At 42.9% G+C, this 12,922-nt stretch overlaps 1 protein-coding gene across 3 annotated transcripts in view; it reads left to right on the top strand.

Moving 5' to 3' along the window:
* The window catches only part of Cdc14a (cell division cycle 14A), a 151,787-nt gene that overhangs the window by 9,841 nt on the left and 129,024 nt on the right, over nt 1-12,922 (top strand). For all 3 annotated transcript variants that reach the window (XM_070007822.1, XM_070007823.1, XM_070007821.1), the window contains exon 3: nt 7,483-7,558. In XM_070007822.1, coding sequence (XP_069863923.1) covers nt 7,483-7,558 — 76 coding nt within the window. The remainder of the gene's footprint in view (nt 1-7,482; nt 7,559-12,922) is intronic.

A 12,922-nucleotide genomic window follows, 5' to 3' on the forward strand; every position in this document is an offset into this window, starting at 1 on the left:
TTGCTTGAGCAAAGTCTGGTGGAAGCACAAAACTGAATTGCCATGCTGGAGTTTTCTTACAGGGTTTGTCTTCATCAGGAAGCACAGGAGTGGCCCTTGTGTGGGCATTCTGCCCAGTGGGGAGCCAACTGTGCCCATGTGTGTTTTCTTGGCCAGGTCACTGCAGGGCGGCCTGGTTATTTTGTTTGAAGTAGATTCCTAAGACATTAGATGTAGATGTTCTCATTATAAGTTCATAAACACATTCCCAAGCCCAAAGTAAACGACTTTTTTTTATCCACAGCTCAAAACAACCTTGTGCCTTAAAAAAGAGAAAAAAAAATGTCTCTACACATTTTTAATGGACCAGGCAACTTAACTTGAAACTTTTAAGTGGTTGAAAATTGCTGGATAGGGATGGATTTGGGTGTACAGATCTGAGTGGACTAATGGTTTAGTGATAAACAGGTAAACAATAAAGTGCAGCCAGGCACCTGTAGCTCATGCCAATAATCGTAGCTGCTCAGGAGGCTGAGATCTGAGCATTGTGTTTTGAAGCCATCCCAAGAAGGAAGAAAGTCAGTGAGATTCTTACCTCCAATTAACTAGCAAAACAGCCAGAAGTGGAGCTGTGGCTCAATGGGTAAAGTGTCAGCCATGAGCAAAAAGGCCAAGCAAGAGCACAAGGTCCTAAGTTCAAGCCTCAGTACTGGCACAATAAAGAAGAGGAGGAAGAGGAGGAGGAGGAGAGTGTGAAGGAAGAAGAGGAGGTAAAGGAGGAGGAGGAGGAAGAAGAGGAAGAGGAGAAAGAGGAAAAAGAAGTAGTAGTAGTCTTGGAGCAAAAGCTTGGAGATGATGTTCAAACAAGTCAAGCTGAAGGTTAGGGAGTGTGGAAGGAAGAATTGGAAATAGTGGTTTAATTTGAGTTTAGTTTCTTTGATACTCTCCAGTGAACAATTTATTTACGTTTTTTTTCTGGAAAGGTTGTATTTCAATAAGGATACTGCTGCAGAGAGCTGAAAAATTCTATCTTGCTCTTCTCTCTCTCTCTCTCTCTCTGCAGTACTAGGTAGGGATTGAACTTGGGACTTCACACATGTTTGCAGGAGCTCTACCGCTGAGCTATAGCTCCAGCGTGGAAAAATTGCAGCTTGGCATTTTAAAGCCTTAGACCTTTCTAAAATGAATCTGTGTCTTCTTAAAGAATTTGCTGATCAAGTCTTACCTCCCCCCCTCCCCATTCCCCCCCTGCCATAATACTCTTGACTCTTGCTATAAATGCATTAACTAAGCAGGTTCACTGTAATTCAGCTGTAGCTTTAGAGCTCCCAAGGACTAAATGTCGGTCTGCTCAAGCCGGATTGTCCCTGTCATCTTTTGGTAGTTTTAATTATTCATTTAGTTTTTAATTATTTTATTTTTTTGAGGCAGGGTCGTTTTATGTAGCCCAGATTGATCTCAAACTTGTTAGGTATCTCAGGATGATCTGCAATTTGTGATCTTCCTATCTCAGCCTCTCGAACGGTGGGATTATAGAAGTGTATGACCATGCCTGGCACTGAGTAGTGCTATGTTAGTGCTGCCAGCTGTCTTTGACATGGCTGTCAATTTGTTGACTACCAATATCTGCTCCCACTCTGTGATCTTCACATGAATCTAATTGTACTATTGGCAAAAGAACCAAATATAATGTTTTAAAAATTGGTTTTTCTGGTCCTGGGGCTTGAGTTCAGGCCCTGGGCTCTGTCCATTAGCGAGCTTTTTTTGCTCAAGGCTGGCATTCTGCCACTTGATCCACAGTCCCACTTCTGGCTTTTTGGTGATTAATTGGAGATAAGAGTCTCTCAGACTTTCTTGCTTGGGCTGGTCTTGAACTGTTACCCTGTGATCTCAGCCTCCTGAGTAGCTAGGATTACAGGTATGAGCTACCAGCGCCTGGCTCCAAATATCATGTTTTATTAAGATTAGTTATGAAATAAGGTTGGACTGAGTGATTCTGAGACTATCTTATAAAAATAGCTAAAGGTCATATTTGGGGTTTTGTAGCAAGCTTTTTCGGCTTCTTTTGAAACAATCCAACTGTGTTTTTGGTTTACTCATACAAATTTACTCATATTGCAAATTGGTGAGATTCTTCATTGGGATCTTTGTATAACTGATTTTTTTTTTTTTTGTGTCAGTTGTGGGGCTTGAACTCTGGGCCTGGGCACTGTCTCTCAGCTCTTCAGCTCAAGGCTAGCGCTCTACTACTTAAGCCACAGAGCCACTTCTGGTTTTCGGGTGGTTTATTGGAGATAAGTGTCTCACGGATTTTCCTGCCTGGGCTGGCTTTGAACCAAGATCCTCAGATCTCAGCCTACTGAGTAGCTAAGGTTAGAGGCCGGAGTCACCAGCGCCCGGCTTGTATAACTGATTTCTTACTGTATACTTTTTTTTTTTTTTTTTTTTTTGGTATTAGTACTGGGGCTTGAACTCAGGGCCTGGGCACTGTCCATGAGTTCTTTTGCTCAAGGCTAGTGTTCTACCACTTGAGCCACAGCTCCACTTCCAGCTGTTTTTTTGTTTTAGTTTTGGTGATTATTTGGAGATAAGAGACTCATGATGATTTTCCTGCTCAGCCTGGCTTTTTTATTTTTATTTTTTGCCAGTCCTGGGTCTTGAACTGAGGGCTTGGTGCTGTCCCCAAGCTTCTGTTGCTCAAGGCTAGCACTGGAGCCACAGAGCCACTTCTGGCCTTTTCTGTTTATGTGGTACTGAGGAATCAAGCTCAGAGCTTCATGCATGCTAGGCAACCACTCTACTACAATATCAGTAAGCCACATTCCCAGCCCTTCAGGCAGGCTTTGAACTTTGATCCTCAGATCTTAGCCTCCTAAGTAGCTGGGATTACAGGCTTGAGCCACGGGTGCCTGGCTTATATACATTTCTTAATACCTTAGAAGGTATCAGGGAGTATGGAAAGACTGTGTCATTTGCATGAATCTTGGAAGTCAAATGCTGGGTTATAAGCTGGAGAAGTGACCTGGAATATGAAGTGTGAGGGACAGAAGAAGGCATCGTTCTGTCCTAGGAAGCTGCTGCCAGCCCCTTTCAGTAGTGCTGGCTTTGGACATTGGGCATTGGGCATCTTCCACGATACCCTCCAGCTCACTGCCGGCAACACTACCAAAGTCAAAGGCTTAAAGTGATTTGACTGTAGAACCGTAGGGGAAAAAAACCAAGTTGGGGTGGTGAATAGTTGGGGTGAGACTTTTCTGGATTGTGGATCTAGAGCATGGCTCCATCTGGAGCAAGCCAGTTATGACGAAATACTAGAGGAGGACTGGAAGCTGGCCCTGCTTGCCACGCACACAACTTGGCCTGCATAGTCCTTCCAGCCTCTTCCCCTGTCCCTTTTGTTAATTTCTTCTTGCTTTGTACCCAAAGCCATAAAGCAACATAGCTTTTCTCCTTGCACCCCAGTCTTTTGCTTATTTGCACAGTTATCTATGCGCCAGCTGTCAATGAGCATTTTTTTTTGTACCTGTATTGGGGCTTGAACTCAGGGCTTAGGTGCTGTCCCTTAGCTTTTTGCTCAAGGCTGGAGCTCTACCACTAGAGCTACAGCTCCACTTCCAACCTTTTGGTAGTTAATTGGAGATAAGAGTCTTACCGATTTTTCTGCCTAGGCTGCCTTTGAACTGTGATCTTCAGATCTCACTCTCCCGAACAGCTAAGATTAAAGGTGTAAGACTAGTGTCTGGCTCAACTGCTATCTGAAACGAGAGGTTCTCTATCTATCTATCTATCTATCTATCTATCTATCTATCTATCTATCTATCTATCTATCTATCTATCTATCTATCTATCTATCTATCTATCTATCTATCTATCTATCTATCTGTATGGGCCAGTCATAGCTCTGTTTTCCCCCAAAGTCGTGCACAAACTGTCCCTATACTTACCCTGCTTTGTGCTTCTTCCAGGTTGCAATGTTTCTGAGGGAGGGAATTTTAATCTTATCAGGATATTGCTGAAAATGTCTTTTTTTTCTTTTTCTTTTTTGTTTTTGTTTTTGTTTTTTGTCAGTCATGGGGCCTGAACTCTGGGCCTGGGTGCTGTCCCTCAGCTCTTCAGCTCAAGGCTAGCACTCTACCACTGGAGCCACAGCGCCACTTCCGGCTTTTTCTGTTTATGTGGTGTTGAGGAATTGAACCCAGGGCCTCATGCTTGCAAGGCATGCACTCTACCTCTGAGCCACCTTCCCAGTCCCTTCTTTTTCTTTCTTTCTGTCTTTTTTTTTTTTTTTTTGCCATGGGACTTAAACTCAGGGCCTGGACGCTGTCCCTGAGCTCTTTGGCTCCAGGCTAGCGCTCTACCATTTTGAGCCTAGGCTCACTTTGAAGCTCGACTTCCAGTTTCTTGGTGGTTGATTGGAGATCTCACAGACGTTCCTGCCTGAGCTGGCTTTGAACTACAATATTTAGATCTCAGGTTCCTGAGTAGCTAGGATTACAGGTGTGAGCCACCATCTCCTGGCTTCTGGAAGAACCTTTTACTCACTCATTTTGTTCAAAGAAAGGAGTCATGGAAGGACACACTTGATGCTTGAAGGCTCGTTGATAAATTCTGGTCTGTTTGTTGAAAGCAATGAGCGGCAGCTCCCTGCATTTGCAGAAGCCTCAGCGGAAGCTCAGGTTAGCGGGGATGAAGTGGAAGGGGTGTGAACCCTCTGCATTGTGCACCTTCGTGCTGTGCACCCAGGGACAGGCGTGAGAGGGATCAGGAGCTTGTCTCCTGTCACCATGTGAGTGCACGTCGCTCCGTGATATTGAGGTTCCTTCTAGGAGCACAAGGCTACTCTCTCGTCTGGGGGTTTGTGGGTTCACTGCCTAGCTGTGCAGAAAGGACACTGATTTCCAGGACCAAGCTGGATTCTCTCCTTTTTCTGAGGTGGCATTCAGGAGGAGATTAATTCCTTTTGAACCTAGACCCAACATACTGATAGGGCAGAGTTGACCAGGTAAGGGGAGTCCTTGAGAAATGTTGGCACTGTGAAATGGGTTTCTAGTAGGGAACACTGGAGTCTAGACGTGTGTGTGTGTATGTGTGTGTGTGTGTGTGTGTATGTGAGTGTGTGAGTGTGAGTGTGAGTGTGTGAGTGTGCTGGGGCCTTGTGCTTATCCTTAGGTGTTTTTCTTTATACTGGTATTCTATTGCTTGAGCCACATTTCCACTTCTGGCTTTTTGCTGGTTAATTAGAGAAAAGAATTTCAGAGACTTTCCTGCCCAGGCTGGCTTCAAACTACAATCCTCAACCACAGTCTCCTGAGTAGCTGGGGTTACAGGAGTGGGTCACAGGTGCCCATCCTTGGAGTCCTAGATTCCTGACACTGTGCTGGAAGATCTCACATGACAGCTAGGAAGACTTGAGTGGTTGTCTTAGTTCTGTGGCTTTGTTGGTTAGAGGAGGCTGTGGAGTCCCATTGAAGACACCAGCCTAGGGATATGGGTTGACCAAGTGATGACCAAATTTTGTGTCAGACTGTTGTGTGTTTGGGAACTGTGTAAGATGTGCAGTTGCTAATGTCTGGGTGCTGGCTATGGATGACAGCTTGAACAAAACTTTCAATTCCCTTCATCTTAGGTTACTATTACTGAATGATTAGGACCTGTTTAAAAATGTGGTTATTAGAAATTGTTTAAATAGGGATACAGGTGGAACCATTGCAACAATGAGATGTACAAGTCGTTATGTCAAAAATGAACTTTACAACTTTGGTGTGTGTGGGGGGGTGAGGATGGGAAGGGATGGAAAGGGGAAACAAAGGAGGAGGCTACAATGCTTGATAAGAAATGTACTCATTATCTTGCCCATGTAATTGTAACCCCTCTGTACAGTATTTTCACAATAAAAAAAAGAACAAATCAAAAAAAATGTGGTTATTAGCTGGGCACTGGTGGCTCACGCCTGTAATCCTAGCTACTCAGGAGGCTGAGATCTGAGAATCACAGTTTGAAGCCAGCCCAGGGAGGAAAGTCTGAGATTCTTTTTTTTTTTTTTTTTTGCTGGTTGTGGGGCCTGAACTCTGGGCCTGGGTGCTGTCCATCAGCTCTTCAGCTCAAGGCTAGTGTTCTACCACTTGAGCCACAGTGCCACTTCCAGCTTTTTCTGCCTATGTGGTGCTGAGGAATCGAACCCAGGGCCTCATGCATGCAAGGCAAGCACTCTACCACTGAGCCACCTTCCCAGCCCAATTCTGGGATTCCTATCTCTCTACATCACCATCAGAAAGCCAGAAGTGGAGCTGTGGCTTAAGTGGTAGAGTACTAGTCTTGAACACAAAAGCTCAGGGACAGGGGTTGGGAATGTAGCTTAGTGGTAGAGTGCTTGCCCAGCATGCATGAAGCCCTAGGTTCTATTCTTCAGTATCACATAAACAGAAAAATCTGGAAGTGGTGCTGTGGCTCAAGTGGTAGAGCGCTAGCCTTGAGCAAAAGAATCTCAAGGACAGTGCCCAGCCCCTCAGTTCAAGCCCCAGGATTGGCAAAAATTAAAAAGAAAAGCTCAGGGACAGAGCCCAGACCCTGAGTTCAAGGCCCAGGACATGCGTGCACATGTGTGTGCGCACAAGTGCATATATACACATACATACGCTTACAATGTGATTATTATGCCAGGTGAAGGTGGTTCATATGTGAGATGTGGCTGAGGAGCCTGAGATCTGAGAGCTGGCTTTGAATCACAATCCTCAGATCTTAGCCTCCTGAGGAGCTAGAAGTGAACTACAAGCACTTTTTGACATACAAGCACTTTTTTATGCAAACTTGCAGGGTCTTGCTTAGAGTAGGCGATCATATGATTTATAATTTTATCTTATTTTTTTTGTGGCGGTACTGAGGTTTGAACTGAAGGCTTTAGTGCCTAGCTGAGCAGATGCTCTGTCACTTGAGCCGTTCTCACAGCCCTCCTAGGTGGTCAAAATTGTGTTGAAATGAATGGCTCCTGCTTGGAATGTAGTTTATCTTTCTACTGAGTTGTTGAAAAGTTTTCCCATAGAGATTCTCATATGTAGAATAATTTGCAACAGTACTTTCAACAATGGCACCTCTGGGAATGGACTCCGAGTAGCTCATTTGAAAAACCAAAGACAAAGTAATGATGGATCATAAACGTAGGTCATGTGAGACAAGCTAGATGTGCTGGGTATGAAAAAGGCTTAGCTTCTGTTTCCCTCCACATCTGTTCCCTGTAGGCCGTGGATGAGCCTGTGTGGTGGCGTGTAAGTGTCATTCCAGCTATAGTAGCAAGCGAAAATAGGAGGAGCATAGTCCCAGTGGGCATGGATGAAAAGTGAATCGCTATCTCAAAAATAACCAGAGCAAAAAAGGGCTGAAAGCAGAAGTGGCAGAATACCTGCCTTAACAAGTGCAAACCCTAGTACTAAAAATAACTTCCAAATGACCATTAATGATACTGAAAATCGTACCTGTACTAAATGTGATGTTTTATTTATGTCTCAGTTTCTATGCAGATTTTGGACCTCTGAACTTGGCAATGGTGTACAAATACTGCTGTAAACTAAACAAGAAACTAAAAGTGAGTATGACATTGGCGCTTCCCTTTTAGCATTAGGATGTTCGAACCAAGAAATCTGCCCAGTGGGATTGCTCAGCTATGGGTAGTCAGGTCGTTTCGCTCTTTGGAAATCTATGCGAGGAGTTCACCTGTGTGAGGAGTTGAAATGGATCCTCCCTGCTGGCACCACAAAGGCTGGGTTAACCTCTTTCATTTTTCAGGATGAACGGTAATGTGAACTGGATGAAGTCACTGCAGCTGTGATCTGAAGAAGAAAGCCCAGGTCCTTTCAGGTTGTTGTTAATGAGTGTCTATCAAATTCCCTCCCAGGATAATTTTTCCGAAACCCTCAGATCTGCTGGTGGGCACTGTTTCCAGGTGATGAGGGACACATGATGGCTGGAGTTCTGGAATACAACCTGTTGGATCAATCCTGAATTTCCATCTCTGTGGAGTTCATCACCAAGTGATGGTTGACAAGCCAACAGAGATGGGGCATAGGACAAGATGTGGTCAGACCCTCAGCATCAACCTGTAGTGCTTTTCGTGTGTGTGTGTGTGTGTGTGTGTGTGTGTGTGTGTGTGTGTGTGTGTGTGTGTGGCTACTGGGTCTTGAACTCACATCTGACGTCTCACTTAGCTTTTTGGCTCAAGGCTCTACCACTTGAGCCACACTTCCACTTCCAGTCTCTCCCCCTGGTTAATTGGCAATAAGAGTCTCAGAGAATTTTCAGCCCTACTAGCTTCTGCCTCTTTTCTCAGCCTCCTGAGTAGCTGGATTATAGGTAGGAGCCACCAGTGTCTGGCTAACATGTTTCTGATATAAGCACAGAATTATAACAGTAGGCATTTTATCCTTTCTATTAGGTAAGCTGCAGCTGTTACCCACTATGTTGGGCATAAACTACCTGCTTAGCAATTGTCCTTTGATTTGTTTTATGTTGAACTTACATATAAAAGGCAGATGGAAAATTATAGATTTACAAATGTATAAAATTTGCCTTGATTTCGAAGTGCTGAATGCTTGAGAAATGAGGGCAACCTTATAAAATAATTATATGACCTAAACTATTCTAAGAATTAACTTACAATATCTTGCCTGCCTAGAAAAATATATGCGTGGGGGCTGGGAAGGTGGCTCAGTGGTAGAGCGCTTGCCTTGCATGCCTGAGGCCCTGGGTTCGATTCCTCAGCACCACATAAGCAAAAAGAAAAAAGCCGGAAGTGGGTGCTGTGGCTCAAGTGGTAGAGGGCTAGCCTTGAGTTGAAGAGCTGAGGAACAGTGCCCTGGCCCAGAGTACAGGCCTCATGACTCCCCCCACCAAAAAAAGAACCTCTCAATATGGACTCTGCATAAAAAAAGAAAAATATATGCGTAATTTTTTTTAAAACTAAAGATGCATTTACTTAGGAAAGAAGCTACATCAGTAGTTTAGAAAACAAAGTCGAGATGTTTACAACTGTCAATGATATAAATAATATCCTTTCTATATAGAATGAACTTTTAATGACTCAATTAACAAGAGGAAGATAGTTAATAAATAATTGAAGTTTTTATCTCTCTTGTGAAGATCTAAGATTTCTTTGCTTCTTGGTTGGTTGTATTAGCATGTTTTGGTATGCACTAGGTATTATAAAATGAACCATGTAGGACCTTGTACAACCTGTAGTTAGCAGAGAGAAAGAAATCATTATTACAAAAGTAAAGTCACTGGTCTAACTCAATGTTTTATTTACACCAATTGCACAAAAATAGATGGATTGAGTTAAGCTGTTTTGCTACTGCATTTTATACTTTGTAGCCTAAGTTAATTGCTGGTAATTGGAGATAAGAGTCTCTCACATTTGTCTTCTGGGCTGGCCTTGAACTGTGATCCTCAGATGTGAGTCTCCTGAAGAGCTAGGATTACAGATGTGAACCAGTAGCACTGGCTAGAATCTTTTGATGAAGAGAAAATGATTTACTTTAATGAAAGCTAACCTTGGGATTACTTCAGCCTTGTGTGATCTCAGTGTCTTCATCTATGAAATAGGAATTCTAGAGCACTTACAGGATGGTGGTTAGGACTGAATTAGAAAATACCTGATGAAGAGCTTTGTAAATGGTCAGATTAAGATGACATGCTACACGACCTTTCTGATACAACACTTGTGACTTCGGGCAGCAAACTCAATAAAGACAGTTCTTCCACGAAGTAGGAGCATCCTCTTTCTCACTTGAACCCTACCCTTTTATAGGAAAGCTAGCCAGAATCACTTTAGGAATCTCAATGACTGTTCAGTCAAGACTCGGAAGGGGAGGCCTGGGGAGGTTCATGACTCGCTCAAGATCGCAAAGTGAAGTCAGGGTTTGACGTCATCTCTCTTTCTCTCTTTTGTTACTGTGTGATACTGAGGACTGGACTCAGGGCCTTGTATATGCTTGGCAAGCATTCTTCCACCACTTGAATCACACCCTCAACCCTTTTATTTGGATTTTGTATTGGAGACAGGGTTTTGCTAACTTTTGTCTGAGCTGGTCTCGGATTTGTGATCCTCCTGCCCCTGCCTCCTGAGTAGCTAGGATGATAAGTATGTGCTACGTTGCCTGGTATAACCTGTGTTGACATTGGCCTCTCTACCTTTGGTCAAGGAGAACCCGTGGTTTCGGCTTTCGGTGCTCTTGACTCTCACTCTCATCTTCTTCCTCTTCCTCTAAGTGCATTTTCCCCCTTGTCTTATCTTCATTTTTCTACCCTCTTTCCCTTGACCCCACTCCACCCCTTTTGAGTACCTACTTCCTTGTATTTTATTTTGCTGAACTTTGATTTCATTTCCCTAAGGATTTACCCTATTTGAGATCTCCCTTCAATCTACCATATTTCAGTTAATAGATTTGTATACAATAGCATACCATCCAACGTACTTACTTATGAATTTGTAAGCTAAATCTAGCTTCCACATATAAGCGAAAACATGCATCCTTTTCTCTCTGGCCTGACTTACATCACTTAACATAATTGTTTCCAAGGAAGTGGTGCTGTGGCTCAAGTAGTAGAGCGCTCGCCTTGAGCTGAAGAGCTGAGTGACAACGCCCAGGCCCAGAGTTCAAGCCCCATGACTGACAAAATAAATAAATAAAGAAAGAATACAATATTCAGCCCAGACATAAGTTTTTCCAAGTCTTTCCATTTCTTTGTTTTGTTAGTACTGGAGCTTGAATTCTGTGCCTCAGCGCTGTCTCAGAGTTCCTGTTGCTCAAGGCTAGCACACTACCACTTGCGCCACAGCTCCACTTCCAGCTTTTTCTGTGATTAACTGGCGATAAGTCTCATGAGCTTCCTGCCCAGTCTGGCTTTGAACCACAATCCTTAGATCCCACCACTGTCTTTCCATTTCTGTACAAATGGTACAATATCATTCTCTGTAATGGATGAATATAATTCAATTGTGTATATATACCACATTTTCTTGATCTGTTCCTCCACTGAGAGGCATCTGGGCTATTCTACCTTGCCTGTCATGAATAGTGCTCTGATAAAAACAGTTGTGCTGATGGCTTTGGTGTGCATCCTGGTTTTTAATCTTTTGGGTAAATTCCAGGAGTAAAATTACTCAGTCATAAGGTAGTTCTATGTTTAAGTTTTTTGAAGAACCTCCATATCACTTTCCAGAGTGGTTGAACAAGTTTACATTCCCACCAACAATGTGTTAGAGTTCCCTTTTGGCCATATCTTTGTCAGAATCGGTTATTATTTGTTTTCTTGATAGTAACCATTCTAACTGGGGTGAGATGGAATGTCAGACCTTGCTCCAATGCCGCTTGCTGGGCAGCATCTCCAGAACCTTCCGGTTTGCCTTCTAGATCCCACGCTGTGTTTCCATAATTCCGTGTGCAGATATCCCTTGCAGATTAATTAGGTCTATCTATGTGCATCTATCTTTCTCGCTATACTGAGCTCCCAGAAGACAAGGGCATGATTGATAACTCTTTGCTACCAGTGCCCAGCACAGCGTTTCCAAATACACAGAGACTTCTTTGATCTTGTCATAATGACGTTGATGTACAACCCTTTTTAGTCTGCTCTGGCTGGCTTGAATCTATACTTCCTGTGTAGCTGGGATGATAGACCATCACATAGCATTACACCCAGCTTTTATTGGTTGAGATTGTTTTGTGAACTTTTTTTTTTTTGGCCAGTCCTGGGCCTTGAACTCAGGGTCTAGGCTTTGTCCCTGAGCTTCTTTTGCTCAAGGCTAGCACTCTACCACTTGAGCCACAATGTCACTTCTGTTTTTCTGTTTATGTGATACTGAGGAATCGAACCCAGGGCTTCATGCTTGCTAGGCAAGAACTCTACCACTAAGCCACATTCCCAGTCCCCATTTTGTGAACTTTTTGCTCAGGCTGGCCTTGAATTATAATCCTCCTGATCTCTACTTTACTAGTACCTAGGATTACAGGCATGAAACACTCTGCCTGTCTCTTCTGCACATATTTATTAATCTTTTTGCTGTTCAGTTTTGCTTTCCTTACTTTTCTGAAAGTGCTCTAGTGAGCCAAATGCTGTTGGTGTGGTCCTCAAATTCCCTTACTTCTCTGAACAATCTAACATTTATTTTAACTAGTAACTTCATTTTCAAATTCTTCTGGGTGATTTTCTTTGGCACATGCTATTTTCTAGTTGTACTTCCAGTAAAGATTTTATGATTTCTTTCCTTGAGTTTATACCTTATGTAGATAGGTAACAGTTTGCTGTGAATTATTCTCTTCCAACCCCAAACCTCTTATTTTTTAAAGGTCAAAAGATTTTTTTCAATTCATTGAAGTAATTTATTGCTATTTTTGTTTGTTCTATTTCCAGTGTGCTTAGTTTTAATTATGTTATTAGAGTGGAAAATTGTCCATCAACCTCTCTCAGATTAAGAAGTCCCAAATGAAAAGTACTGTCACCAACCACAAAAACTTAGTGCTTATTTTAGACTATAACATAACAAAAATTGCTGGTACTAAGAGTTCTGTAATAATGCATTGCAGTTTTCTATTTCTAGTCAACATCTACCTTGACAGAGGAAGTAAGCAAAGATAGAAGATTGTTTGAAGTGAGAATAATTTGCCAAATTGTGTTATTTAAAGCAAACTGTCATCAATGATTAGAGCAGGGATTACTAATCTGATATTTCAAGGGATCGTGAAATTACATGTACAGTTTGGTATGCTTTTCTTCAGAGAAGATGCATAATGCGTGCGTGCGTGCATGCGTGCGTGCGTGCGTGCGTGTGTGTGTGTGTGTGTGTGTGTGTCTGTATCTGTATCTATGTGTCTGCGTGTCTGTGTGTGTACTGGTACTGAGACTTGAGCTCACAGCCTGTCTCTGTCACTCAAGGCTAGCATTTTGCCATTTG

The sequence above is a fragment of the Dipodomys merriami genome, unplaced genomic scaffold (assembly GCF_024711535.1).
Source record: "Dipodomys merriami isolate MVZ:Mamm:240054 unplaced genomic scaffold, mDipMer1.0.p SCAF_7, whole genome shotgun sequence".
Lineage (NCBI taxonomy): Eukaryota > Metazoa > Chordata > Mammalia > Rodentia > Heteromyidae > Dipodomys > Dipodomys merriami.